This window comes from Thermobia domestica, chromosome 3, assembly GCF_964235325.1.
Source record: "Thermobia domestica chromosome 3, izTheDome1.hap1.1, whole genome shotgun sequence".
NCBI classification, from domain to species: domain Eukaryota; kingdom Metazoa; phylum Arthropoda; class Insecta; order Zygentoma; family Lepismatidae; genus Thermobia; species Thermobia domestica.
The window spans coordinates 286,572,471-286,588,099 of NC_137456.1; the positions used below are offsets into that span (position 1 = coordinate 286,572,471).

At 33.8% G+C, this 15,629-nt stretch overlaps 1 protein-coding gene across 1 annotated transcript in view; it reads left to right on the forward strand.

Moving 5' to 3' along the window:
* LOC145682245 (uncharacterized) overlaps positions 1–15,629 on the forward strand; it is a 198,096-nt gene that overhangs the window by 160,642 nt on the left and 21,825 nt on the right. Inside the window, exon 7 of the mRNA XM_081753828.1 lies at positions 295–348. Coding sequence (XP_081609954.1) covers positions 295–348 — 54 coding nt within the window. The remainder of the gene's footprint in view (positions 1–294; positions 349–15,629) is intronic.

The window sequence follows — 15,629 nt, forward strand, 5'->3', positions numbered from 1 at the left end:
TCGTAAATGTTGTATTGAGATAAGAATTAGAATAAATGCAATATTTTTGTCCTGAAAATACTTACTTTGATAAGTTTTCTATAAAGTAGAATCATATTTATTCTCATCTTGTTCGTCTTGCAATAGAAGATAGTGCAATCACCAGTATCTTTTATTTCTAAAATGTCAGTGTCACTTCTTCAGTACTATTCTTTGAACTGTTTCTTGTAGTATAGTAATTTGATTGTCATTTTGCTTAATATTTATTCATGAATATCATATTTAAGTTTATAAAATATATATTTTCTCTTTCAGAAGAATATAAACATTGTAACTTGGAAGGACTGATATGTTTCGCTCGTTATAAGGGTTTGTTATTAAATATTTATTCAAGTTAGTTTTAAGATGACTTCCCTTACTTTTAATATCAAGCACCTAATCTATCTGATTCAAATTGATCGTTACTAATGATCTCTCCAATGCAAATGATAATATATCTAGATACTGCAAACAATGCAAGAAATAAATATAAAATTTTATGCCTTTTAAAATTTTCAACTAAACATGAAATATAATATATCTAATATTAGTATATTATACTATAATAAAGTCCTCATTAAGGTATGAGATTGTGGTATGCCTATGAATCACAATAGTGTAGTCATATTTATTAAACAAATAGAAGAATTAAGTATAATAGCTGAATATAAAAACAGAAACTCTTGTTAAAAATTATTAAAAATTGAAAATCATTACTGTTTCATCATGACACATCATAGAAATAACATATTCACAATGGTAATTTGACAGTTCCAATATTACAAAAGAAAAATAACACCATAAATAAAGTTCAATTAAGTTTACTTTTAGTCTGCACTATAGTATACAAAGGCACATAAAACATTAAAATAAATCTAAACTGCGCGGGAGAAACAGTTTGTCAAAATGAGTAAGTCAAATTTGGAGATCTATGTGTCATGTTCTACCTCAGGTTTCATGGTTTTACTCAATTCCAAACGTTAATTGAATAATTGCGTCTTGTTACTGTTATTATAAGTAATTCATACTTAACTGAATAAAGTAAGTAAAGTATATTTCCTGGTAAAATAAAGAAGTCGCCTTCTCAAAACCTGTGTTTCTTCACTTACACTGCTTCTCCCGCGCAGTTTAGAACTCCGCAGAGTTTATGAAGAAATGAAGCACCTATTCATATATCGTGGTTATACAAATTTTCCTTCTGCACTACCGAAATCCGTCCAAACCACTGTTGCCGTTGTGAATTCAATGAAGCGTAACTGTTATTTTTCAATATTTAAATTTTCTTCAGATATTGTATGGGAACATGTTCATATATGGTATGATTACGATTATTCACAATTACTAATCACTCAATTTTATACAGAGAAAAAATTGTTAAAATTTTAAGAAATTGGGGACTCAGATTACATGCAAAATTTAATGTGCATGAATATACAATGTAATAATTGCCTTGCTTAGCGCCATGACTTGGGATTTCTCTTCTGATTTATCTTCTGTGAAGAGATATTCATTATCTTTCAAACACATGCATGTAAACTTATAATATTAAAATCACTACCGTTACAAACACTAAAACACAATGTTATGTTTCACGGTATGAAGAATAGGTTTGAGATGTGTCTGTCTTTGTTCCCAAAACTAACTTGAACTCTGAGAAACTAAAAGTGACGGATAGGAAGAGCGTGTGCAGCACGAAAAATGTTTCGAACTGCATTTATCAGAGTTGAGACTCTTTACATACTTGAATAGCATAAATTTGGCGATGGATGGAAATAAATCAAACACTAATGGTTGGTGTGGAAATTTGTGAGGCATACGAAGATTATTTCAGTTACCGTAATGTGGTCAAGTTACATTTGGAAATAGACAGACAGAATATGGCATAGAGATTTCATTTCGATCCACTTGACAAGAATTGCATCATCGAGAGCTCATAATGATGTGGAAACAGCAGTAGCACAAAATCTATGAATTATAATTGTCATGTTCATGTCAGGAAATTGGTTCACGGTTAATGGAGACTTCAACGATATACGTGGACATGTGTTCCGCATATAAGCAACACCAATAAAAGATTGATGGCTGACAGTACCTGGGTATCCAAATAAATTGTGATTTGAGCGGTCCATGAAATTACCTTGTAAATGATAATGTCACTCGTATGTATAGAGGGAATTGGGTGTTGTGTATTGGAATGTGCTTTCCTTATGCCATTACATATTTACTGGTTTGCCGAGAGCATAACTAGTAGACTCTTAATGAATAGGGCATACAGTTCCAAATGAATCTAGAAGCTGTTCGATATCAACTTTCATCACACATTAATCTGACGTGAACGAGAAGTCCACTTGTCTAAATTTTTAGGAACAGCATTGGGGTACTTGTCAGCTCAGATATTTCCGTGATAACAGTACAAACCTTAATATTTTCGATAGGTGATCCTTCAATTCTATGAGATATAGGGACCAGGTTGTACATGATTTTGAGCGACATTTCTAGAGGTGCATTCTGGTCAGGGTTTCTGCTCATATATAGCAATGACTTTTCTAATCGTGCAAAACTCGTCAACAATTGCCTATAAATGGAAAACATTGAATGTGTTGAGCTGCTAGCACAACATTCCAAGGTAAGTCTAACTCAACGTGAAGGATGCTACCATATATCCCAAGAACCTACATATTTATACTTATTTACGGTGACCATATCCCGTAATAACTTGGATAACGTATATCAACGTGTTTCTGTATTATGTAAGGTATCTTTGTTTTAGTCTTGCATTTATGTTTTGTGAACTAATGCTAAAATAGTTCTTGAAAATACGCAATTTTTCACATAATGTATGTGTGGCGTGTTAGTTTGTTAGCATAGTGTTTTGCTTGTAGCGATTTATTTACCTTCTTCTTGCATATACGCTTAAACGATCATTATACTTAATCTTAAACATGAATATGTTTATATCTCTACCTATATACTATATATATGAGAAGCAATTAAATGGAAATCACCCAACCTGGATAAAACACATTCCTCGCAAAAGTTGACAACTCTGCTGTTACTTCTTTAACACTGTCATTTGTCATGAGGAATGGATAGCGAGAAATTGCAGGTACACACAAATGTTCTATAGGTGTGCGTAGTAAAAAGTGGGTTCATCCAACATTAGAAATGGAGCCAAAGGAAATAGGCGTGGCTCGTTTTATTATATGAGGATGGTGGAGCACGCAAAACACTTCTTCGTACATCTGGTATGTTTGGCGAACACTACATATTACCAACAAATGTGTAGGAGTAACATAGACGATTCCGAGAAGGACGGCCTCGGAGCCATTAAGCTTGATGTGATTGGGCGGATTGACAGTCTGATCGTGGAAAATCGAAAAACCAAAAGGGAAAAATTCATGTTCGAGTCATGTTCGAGTCATGTAGGGTTTCATACCATTATCAAAGAACAGCTGTCTTTCCAAAAAAATGCGAGAAGTGGGTTCTGTGGCAAGTGACGAAGGGACAAAGATTGAAAGAATGGCTGACAGACATGCGCCGATAGTACGAGGAAAACTGTGCGTTTCTGTTCCGTATCATCACAAGGGACGAAATGTAGTGCCAGCATTTTGAGCCCGAGAGAAAACGCAAAGTCAACAATGTAAACATCCCACTTCTCGTCGGTGAAATAAGTCAAAAGGTGTCCACACAAGTTCCTGTAGAGTCACGATGACCATTTTCTTCGTTTGCAGGGTCCCTCGGCTTATTGTCTTCGTCGTGCGAGAGTGGCAATAGGTGCAAAGCGCTTTGGAAACTGTTTTGCAGAAACGGAGAGACGCCTAAATTCAAAGTGTCTTGGATTGTAACGCACGCTTCTCAGGTACAAACCTGGTAAGGGGCGCGGTTTAAAATTTTGATATGAAATCATTCCAGATTCCTCTGTAGAACCCAGATCTTTCTCTTTGTGTGGCGACCTGAAGGAAGTTATTCGTGGACGTTGATTTCAATCGAAGGACTAAGTACAAGAAAGGGTATTGTTATAGATCCGACAACGAACTAATTTCTTCTACCAAGACTACAACTGTTTCGTCTCATCATCCAGTAAGTGTGTTAATGTGTCTGGCAATTACTTTTGAATAAAATAAAATATTCTATTGGTACTTATGTTCGGATTTCATTAGAAGTTTTCTCACAATTATATATACAGGTATATATGGTGTCCCTAAGCCCAAACGGATCACGTCAATCTGAAATTGATACCATCGAGGCTCTACTAGAAATACAATTAGTATCCAATATTTATGCTATAAAATAGTGATAACACCTGCTACGTTGAATATAGTGTTAGTGTGCAAAGGTAGCAGTAAACGGACACATTGAGGAGCATTTTATGACTGCTAATGAACTACACTTGTACTATTGCCTTAATGAATCCAACGTGTAAGGTACCTAAGTGTTGCGATTTGATATGTGTCCTAAAAATCGTTGTTTCCTAAGTTTTAAATATCGTGCCAACTATAAAATTTGAAAGTATTAAGCAATACACAGTAATTAAAATAATAAATTTTGTGGATACACCTGTTGTCTGGTAACTCTCAGGAACCCCATTTTTATTTAGAGAAAAGTCGTTGTACTGTCATGTGGAAAAGAGTTCGCATGTACTGAAACGTCCACATTTTCCTGAATAAGTCAGTTTTCTAATACATTACGGCTTTTTTGTGCTTTCCTTAAGAAAGGTTATTTATTATTTTGGAGAATAAATAAAGCAATGTAGGAAAATTATAAGCAATAAAACCTTTATTATTATGAAACCATAGTCTTCCAAATAATTACCCCGAAGAATATCCCGGGTGAAATTAGAGGAAAAATGACTCGACAGTAGAGTGGCGTCACCTGACACCCGGTAGCTGAAAAATCGCCTTTTTTCCAGGGTCTCCTGAGATCAAGGACTCAATTTTCCAGTGTCTCACGATACGCTATAACCCGCGTACCGTCCACCCATGGTCTTTTACGACCTCCATTTTAGGGGTGTATTCATTCTCTCTTATGAGCACTTTTTAGGGGTGTATTCATTCTCTTTTATGAGCACTTTTTAGGGTTGGACTCGTTCCCTTTTATGATCACTTTTTCAACCCCTTAACAGAGATTACGAACACACAAGACAGCAGAGAATACATAAGACTACGAAACATAGCAGGGGTGTATTCATTCCTTTTTGTGAGCACTTTTTAAGGGGGTGTACTCGTTCTCTTTTATGAGCATATTTTCCAACTCCTATTTTAACATAGCAGAAATTACATAAGACTACGAATATAGTAGGGATGTACTCGTTTTCATCCCCTGTTTTAGCAGACAATGAATACATAAGACTACGAACACACAACTGTATTCTCTCTACCCCTATTTAAACATAGCAGAACAAATAAAAGAGTATGGCTTATTTTCTGACCCCTATTTTAACATAAAAAGACTACGAACATAGCAGTAGGTGTGTATTCGTTCTCTTTTATGAGCACTTTTCCAACTCCTATATAATTTAATAGAACCTCCACCTTTTCAGGGGTAGCTACCCCCATCCCTCCTCATTTCTCATCCCGGGCTTGGGACCGGCAGTGGCGGAGTTAAAAGGTTAGGTTATTCATTTTTTAGACATTTTAGCAGAGTGTAAAAAATAACGTCTGGTTTTCACACGCACTCACAAATACACATACACACACACCTGATCTCATGCCAGTCACCATCACACATCTGGTTTACTGACAACTTAATCTCGCGCCAGTGACCATCATACATAAACGGTTTACGGAGAACTTAATCTCGCGCCAGTGACCATGGTTTACGGATAACTTAATTTCGCGCCAGTGACCATCATCATACTCTCATAAATGAATAAAGCATAATATAATTAGCATCAATAGTGGTAAGTGAGAATTTGTTTAAGAAATCGCGTAGTGAATAACCAGAAGCACGGCATGCTAGATATAGAAAACAATAATGCCCACAAAATTGAGATAAATCACCTTGAATTCGTCTATTATTCCATGTATGATTCAGAGAGTTTCGTTTTAAAAACCTTATATGATGATGTATATAATGTGGTATACCATAGCTATCGAAATATTCCCCCACACGCATATTAGATATATAAACAGCAACTCAATGTTCACCAGACTTATGACTAGAATGTGTATTTATAATTATGGCTTACGGAAATGTATGAATAAACAGCGGTAGCTCATCTGCAGCATATACTCCAATAAAATGATTTTTAAGCAAATTTTGTTGTAGCGCCTCATAAAGTTCAAGTGTATTTAACATTTTTATTCAAATAATATATATCTTTCTCTGGAAATCAATTTCTAATTCTGAGGAGAGTTCACCGTAAATAATTGCTGTTACAGGAGATTGCAGTAGTTCTTTAAAATAAACCTCTAAACGTACACTTCCTTGCCGTTGTGGACCATTATGAAATGCAGCACTAGCACTATATTCGGGAGTTAAATCAAACACCAGTAGAGTATAACCATTAGGATATTCAGCAAGTGAAATATCATTACCTTGATTAGAACAATAAATACCTGAACCTGTAAATAACGTGGAATATGCATGTATATATAGCTTATTATCAAAATCAGGTTGTAGTGATTTGGATGGTACCTGTGTTCCATCAACATACAATGTAAAAAATGACATATTAAAATGCTGAAAATTGAACGGTTTTGTCTGATAAGTACCATTGAAAGCAGTATTACTAAGAAACTCGATAATAATACGTTTAGGCACTATGCCGGAAAACAGATCTGGAAGTGTACTATCCATAATTCTTTGTGGTAAAGTTTCTGTCTTCACCTGCACTTTTGTTATGGGATATTTTATTCTAAATTTAAAATTTTGTAATACTTTATTTTGTGCTATTTTAACTGCTGGGGATATATCAACCTTTTTCACAAGCAATGTTGCATCTGTAACTACAACTTTTCCATCAGGACCCATTAGACAAAATGCAGGTTTAACTGGAATTAGTTTAATACGCAGATGTACACCATTCAGTAAAAATTTCTCCTGATTGAAAATATCAGCATGAATATAACCCAATAATTCAAATGACTGATTAAAGTAGTGAGAAGAAAACGTTGTTTAATTCCTACATTTCTATCGGTCACACTGCCCATATGGTTTGCAGTATCTTTAAACCACATTGATGTTTGAAGATGCGTTGATTTAGCATTAGCATTATAATTTAGTAGTTTTTCGATATACGATCGATATGGATATGTATGTGAAGAGTAGGAAATAAGTTGATTAATAAAAATAATTGCACTTCACTGAACATTGCATTGAGAAAATCATTTACAGGACCAATTTTCTTATCGGCAGAAGTTAAATTAGAACCATCTGATTTAGTGATTTTACCTTTAATATATAACATTGTGTGCGTTAAGTCCATATAGTCATCGCCATGACCGGGGACAACAAATTCTATTGGTGCATTATCAGATATTAAAGCCACAGGCTTATGTGGAACTATTTTATTATCTATAATACTAGTTTGAGTGAGTAAACCAGCAAATAAATCCAATTCTGATTTCATACACTCACACTGTATTTTTGTTTCTTACTATTAATATTTACACATGGTAAAATTTACAATACCGTATAACGTTTGCGAAAATGTAATTTTACACATACACTGCCATATCGGAAAGGAAGTGGATTACCTATACTATCTCTTAAATCAATAATAATTTGATCAAATTATTTACGTTGCACGGGGACATAATGAGGATTGTGAAAAATATGTACATTTTTAATATCATACTCTGTCATATTTGTATTTATAATACGTAACAATGGAGCTATGGTGTCACCCACCATTTGTGGTTCTACAATATCACTGTAAATATACATAAGTGTAAGTAGCAATTTTTGTAAATAAGGTAGATAACGAGTATGATGCACAACTCCAATATCTTCTTGTTGTATATGATCAAAGCTTAGTATTCTGGTTAGTTCAGGAGATAGACGTACTTCTATATGATTCTCTTGATCTTTTATTACTCTAGTGACTTCGATTCGTTTTACTGATGTTTTAACTTTTAATTGTAAATTTAATATATCACTTTTATGATTAATTTGAGATAGAATATAATCAACATTATAATAGTGTCCTGGTAAGATTTTAGTTATGTTCCAGCTTTTTGTATTCATGAGACGGTAATAAATATTATTAGTATATTTGGAAACATTCTGAAATGAATTTGTATAATGTACTTCAACAACTGCTGTCTCCCACTCACCTTTGTCTAGCACCAATGGATGATTTAGTTTGGTAGTATAACATGACAAAGTATTTTGTGAAAATACTCCATAGAACTGTTACTCGGTAATGTAAGATAAAACTAGTACCCCTTTCCATATTAATAAAAAATATGGAACCCCTCTCCCTCACTCTCCCTCTTCCTTTTTTTTAACCACCAGTCGGTGCAAAATGAACATTTTTCTTTTTCTTCCAGATCTTACCAATACTTGACTTAATTTATTTTGAGCTTTAGTTTTTAAATTATTTTTAGCTTCTTGCCAAAGTGATGTTAAAGCTTCGTCAATAGGTCTATTATCACTTAATACATCTCCAGCTACATTAATTACTGTACGTAATAGTTCTTTACCAACAGCTTTTGCACCTTGTTTAATTAATGGAAATACACTTCGAAGTAAACAGCCTAAAAGACTTCCAATACCATAACCTTCTTGATATGGTGCATCCCTATACACGTTATAACCACCTCCTGCTTGATGCGTATAGTATTTAAAGTATGGATTATTCATTATTATTTTTTCCTATATACACAAATATAACATTCATTTATAATATTGTATTGTGACTAAATGTTTTAAATATGACACAGGAATCCATTAATTAAAGGAAGGGGGTAACCCCGCCAACGACCAAGTACATGTTTACCTTTAACTTCTAAAATTTCGTCTATTTCATAAACTTTAGGCAGAGGCACTCCTTGTAATTCCTCTTCGTAAAAAGTACCATCAACAACTTCACCATTTAATTCCTCCAACACACAAACCACTTTCTTTTCCGTATGTATCACCTGTTTTATTTTAAATATTTCTACACTCCACTTTTCTTTGTACCTATTTTCAAAATGCCGTTTTGCTTTAGTAATGCGTACAGTATCACCTTTTTTGTATTATGCAATGTTAGTATGAGGCATCGGTTTTTTAATTTATTTCAAACTTGTTGAAAGGTATCTTGGTTCACACTGGCGGGCGGTAATTGATGAGCTCTATGTGGTCTAGAATTATATGCCTGAACAAGTTTCGATAGCACATCTATGTGTCGGTAAGTCTTCTTTGCTGTAAAATATTTCCACATTCGCTCTTTAAGAGTTCGATTAAAACGTTCCACTACACTTGCCTTAATATCGAAGTTTTGTGTTGTGAAGAATTTAACATTTTGCTTTTTTAAGTATAACTGAAATGGTTTATTAACAAACTCTGTACCATTATCTGTTTGTAGACGTAAGAGTCTATGACGAGAAGAAGCAAATATTTGCTTAAATGCTTTTATAACGTTTTCACCAGTTTTTGTACGTAAAGGCACACCCCATGCATAACGACTAAAGAAATCAATCACTGTTAAAATATACCTGTAACCATCATTATACTTCTGCAGACTTTGCATATCGTTGAAATCGGCTTGCCACTGATCGTCAATATTGAACACTAAATAGGGATTACGTGGAAACTTTTTACGTACTGGCTTATGCAGTGTATAAGTCGGCTGTTCTTTTACACACTGTTGCACCTTGTGTAAAGTAATTGATTTTTTCACAGCTACCCATAATGTCGTAGCAGTTGAAAACGAGGCAGGGTGTGAGAGGTTATAATAAATATCAGCCAGCTTCTTCATATTTTATAATCATGCCATCTGTTGACAACTTTACGTTTACGTGGTGGCTCCTCCTCCTCTCCTTTTTCCCGTTTTGGATCATGAGCAGCAGCAGCAGATGATGGTATCGGCTTACGAATATATTCTATACGCTGTGGATTACCTATATACTCTAAAGGTATATTGGATTTTGCTAACAGTACAGCAAAGGGTTCCCAACTAGTAGGGGGAATATTTTTCTTGCGACACCTTTCACAATCTGATATTAGATCTACTACATTAGCACCAGGAATTAATTTATTATAAATATTAACATTACCATTGTCATCCAAATGAATGTTGGAATATTGTTTTAATTTACGTAATAGAGGTCTTGCTTTACGCAGACAATTTTTGGGGAGACTAGATAGTATTCCATCTTCCTCCTCCTCGTCCTCCTTAGTACCAACACTAGTTGATGTTGCAGTAGGTTTTTGCACAATGTGTAAATATTTTTATAACACCTCTTTATATCGTATCCATTTTTCTTCAACACTCATATTTTTATTATATAAAATATTTTTCATCTCATCATCTAAATTAGATATAGTTTGATATTGGTGCAATCTTTCCGGCGAAAGTAAAACAAGTTTTTGTGTATGCTGCATAATTATTTAATTAAACTAGATAGTATACCTCCAATAATAGGTGCAAAAATGCGGTAAGAAACCCACCTTTTTGTACAATTATTCGTTTTTCTTTGGTTTTAATGACGGATCTTTTTTCACGAAATAACTCAATTACTTTCTATATCTTTTTAATTTATTTTTCTCTTTTTTATTTAACATTCACAAAAAGAGCGAATTAATTCGGGATCAGCATTTTGTAAAATTGCCATGCGTACTTTAGGTTTTGCCTTTGCTAAAAGTTTTCGTAAATGCGCACTTTCTTTGCTAATCATTTTTTATTTATTTGTACCTATTATACTAAAATTGAGTATTAAAATATAAAAGTTATTGAGATAATTTTTTTACTGGTACATAAACATAAATGTAAGAATATGAGGGGAAAATTTTTGTTCGAACGCGATGTTCGTCGGGAGTGCCCTGTTTTAAATCAAAAACCAAATAACTATGAGGCTCTCGAGTTGTGTCCTGATAGGTCTCCGGCACAAATTTTGTGTTACCAGGATATAATTGGCGTGCTAGATAATTAATTTGAGCCTGGTCTCTTAGATTTTTAAAATATATTATATAATGGCAATTTAATAACATGTCTCGCATACCTTTAGCCTGGTGAAAGATTTTTTGCGTTATAAAAATAACACATAAATTTCGGTGGTGGCTACCTTTAAAAGAAGTCAACAACTCGTGCATCATACTCCCGCATTAAATCATCAATAATTACAAGATGTGGACCAGACTGTGCTGCAAAATCATCTATTATTGGCAGACCTTCTTTAAATGTACAACCTGGGGATAGAGTTTCATACAGAGGTTGCCACTCACCGTAACACCATTCTATATTTTTCCATTTTTTATCATAATGTTTTAAAAATTCTTTTACAAAATATGATTTACCTAACCAGTAGGTCCTCCAATAATGCATTTGAAAGGATGGTGAAATTCCATTATTCTCTCTATTTTATATTTCTTCAAAAATAAAATATTTATCAATCACCCAATAACATAGAAACTAATTCCAGTCGAATAGATTTGCTGTGACAGTATCTTGAACAAAAGTAACTTTAGAAAATTTACCGTTCAAAACACATTCATATAGATATTTAGTTATTAGAGGAGCAAATGTAGAACATGAAGGAATTGCCTTATCCATACATGGAAAATAGTAAATTTTTTCCATGTAGAAAAATCTATTTCAACTCTATTATTATCATCATCTGCACAAATATACATTAAATTAACATCGTCATTATTAGCGTCAAGTATTACTTCCGTTTTCTCACTTAGTCCGTATTGAGTTGCATTCTGACCTTATCTAAAATAATCATTTATATACATGGAATATGATAAAAACCTGGACCATTCATTAATTGATAACACAATACATTCATTAGCAATGCGTAATTTTACAAACACATAAAATTTATAATCACTACAATATTTCAAATATACACAAAGATCTGTGGAATTATCGATGTTGTAGAAGGTACTTACAAGTTGTTTTTTATCCAAATGTATAATTATTTTTTACGCAACTTCTTTTTTACAATAGTCTATTTCTCTTAAAACCATAAGGCACTGTATCATATCTTCCTTCAACTCTTTTACGTTTGGTATGTACCAATTGGTAGGTCTTCGTTTCCTCCTTACTAATAATTTTGCTGTCTTTTGTACGAACAATTTTGTAGGGGTATGTTACTGTTACTGGAGGGGCGTCGTTAAGAATAATATTTTTAATTTGGTCAAAATTAACAATTTTCATTGTTTCACCCTTGAGAGTAATTCTTACAGCATGTTTTTGTAGTACCTCTACTACAAACCTCATAAGCATAATGTTTTGCCCCGCCACTGCAAAATTCTCTAATATATGCATCGGGACGTACATTATCTAATTCGTCTTTTAAATCACGAATATAATCACCAAGAGATAATTTTACTCCTCCAGGTCTTACCACATAAATAAGACTATCGGTATCCATGTATTTGACATTTTTATCTGCCTTTCCTAAATAGTTGTATAACTCTAATCGAGCATGCATGGTGGTATATGCCTCAATAATTACATTAGTATTTTTGAGTGGAACAATTGCGTCATCCAATATCTGATAATTTAATAATAACGCATCCTCATCGATTGCAATTACTTGGGTTACCTCAACATTACTATCTGTTAATGTATCATAGAATGAGACAGGTTCTCGAATAATCTCAGCATGACTCATGTTTTCATTTTGAGCAAACTTACCCCATAAACCATTTAATGCCAATTTACATATACTTTTTCTTGCCTTGTTTTTCTTTCCAATTTTAGTACTTTCTACCTGTACTCCCTCTCTTTCCTAATAATCCTAACATTTTTGTTCTTCACTTTTACACCATTTAGACCAACCATGGGCCTCTGTTTTCAATTTCATGAATATGTTTATATATTCTGTAAAAATGCCACCTTCTTTTTTAACAGTATCATATTGCACTACTTTATATTCCCACACCTCATGCACTTCTAATATTTTATAACCTTTCTCTTGAGCTTTACGAACTTCGTCAACCAGCCACGTCCCAGTGAGGGCCCTCTCCTCATCACTATGGTCACATTGTTCTGTATTTAAAGTTTCGGCACATCTGCGACACAGAGGGAACAAAAGTTTATCTTTACTGCGAAATGGTAAAACGGGGTGATACAAATCCCAGGGAGAAAGTACTGTACATTTGACAATTCCCTCGAATTTACTGATTGGTTCACATTCAGCACCCACATAGATTTTTGGGTGCCCTATAGCATATTTTTTACTTTGCAGCAGTACGGGTATAGTGAAATAACGTGTACGTAGTGCACCTTCTCACCGGGGCAGTCTTATAATAATATTTTACAGCTGAACACCGTGCCCCATACAGAGCATCTCTTGGTTTAATAGGATCTTTTCTACACAGCGGGTGATGTGTCACACATTCTGCAATATGTAACTTTTTACGCAGTTCATTCTTCCATTCACATCCCCACATTTCATGTACTACATAGCGCAAGTTTTTAAATGATTAATTTTTCTAATGGTGCTTTCATATCGTATTTCAAGATTGGTATCTGGATCGTTATATATAGGATTACTACGACCTGTTTTAAAACATTTAACACATCCGTGATAAAAACAACCTTCATGTTCCCATACATGGATCTGATCATCTATACGTGCGTATCCATCTACTTTAAAAACACCCATTAGAACCATTTCCTTACCATTTGCTGCGTGCTTGATTGTAATATTTTGTCTTTCTTGTTCGTAAACCAACCATTGAATCGCTTCGATGGACTGTTGATCTGACCAACGATAACCATTATGAGGAATAATTCCTATAGTCTGTTCTTTGAGAAATTTGCGTTGAAATACCAGATTACAGGCAGATGCTATACTAATTGCCTCGACTAATGGATTGATATCAGTTATTTGTTGAAATTCTTTCAGGAATTTAACACATGCCTTCCGTAGAAGGACAACATCCATGCGACAATAACGAATTAATTCTTCTTTAAAATTGATTGATTGATTTGCGGATTTTTCATACCATTGTAGAAACTGTTTTTGTTCTTTTTCTTTCATATACTGAAAACCATAAAATTTAGGCCCGGGCATATGTCCTTCATAAGTTTGATTATCTTTTGCATTAAAATAGTGCGGAAAATAACCTTTTGTTTCTTCTATGTCAAATGCATCGGATAATTGTTATAGAGCCATTGGAAAGAAATTAATACCATCAATAAATTTCAGATATTTACAATCAATAGTCATTATTTTACACCCCTTCATTATGACACTTGGAGTCCATCGTTTCGCTGATATAATTGCACGCTGAATAAAATGTGCATCATATCCTTTTGCGTTATGTGCAATGCATATAACTTTCTTAATATTGGATGGTGTACTACATAAATAATCCAGAAAATCAGTAACACACTCTTCACCATAAAAATGTTTTCCTTTCTGCTGCGAATAGTACATGAATTACCCTCGCTATTCTTAAAGAATGATAACATACTTGCTGCGTGATTAACAAATTAGGCACATGTTCACGGAATATTTCATCTTGCCTACATTCTATGTCATAAAATACCATCATCCATTTTCCTACGTTTGAATATTTTCGTGATTCCATATAACATAAATGACGGGGGATTATATTTTCACAGTTTATACAGAATGTTTCGCCACACTGATGGAGATTTTTATTTTTCTTGATAACATACGCTTTAACGCATATTGTACATACTCTTAGGTGCAAACACAAACCTGTTTTTATATGATACACCTTACATTCGTTACCGTAAAAACATCTGTTACAATTATTACAATTTAATATTTCATCTCTTTTCTTACATGGAGAATTTTTTGTCATTTATTGCATAATGCCCTACAGCAACCTATATGCCTTTCTCCATGATCATATTTTTTATGGCATGTATCGCAAAAGTACATACAACTAAATGCAGCACATAGATTGGTAATAATATTATAATGATTATTTATCAGGAGTAAATTAATTTTCTTCTCACCACCGATGCGCTCGAAAAATGTTTTCTCCCCTGTCAAATCGTCGTACACTGTAATCGTATAATCAGTTAAATATGTTTGAATTAGTTTTAGTTCAGGTATGCCACCACCATGCATCAAATAAACGCCAGAAACTTCTTACACAATAATTTAGCTTCTAAAGACGTAAAGTTCTTTTTTGATTATAATAAGGCTTACATGCATTTTTATCCCCTTTGTTATCAATGAGGCCTTTATCAACTATAAGTGCATGAGGTAGTCAACTACTATCTTTATTTTTAATAACGACTATACCATTGCATTTTTTCATATATTCTTCATCAGATGTAAAATTTTGACTTTTCCTCCCTTCCCCTACAGGTAAAGCTACATGATGAAAATCAATAACAAAACGATCTTGTTCCATAAACTTTGCATTAGACTGTATGACTCGATTCAGGGCCTCCCAGACGAAGTCTTCACCGACATTCGCTGCTTCTCGAAATGAAAACCAAAGCGATCCTCTGGATTATTCTGATTCCA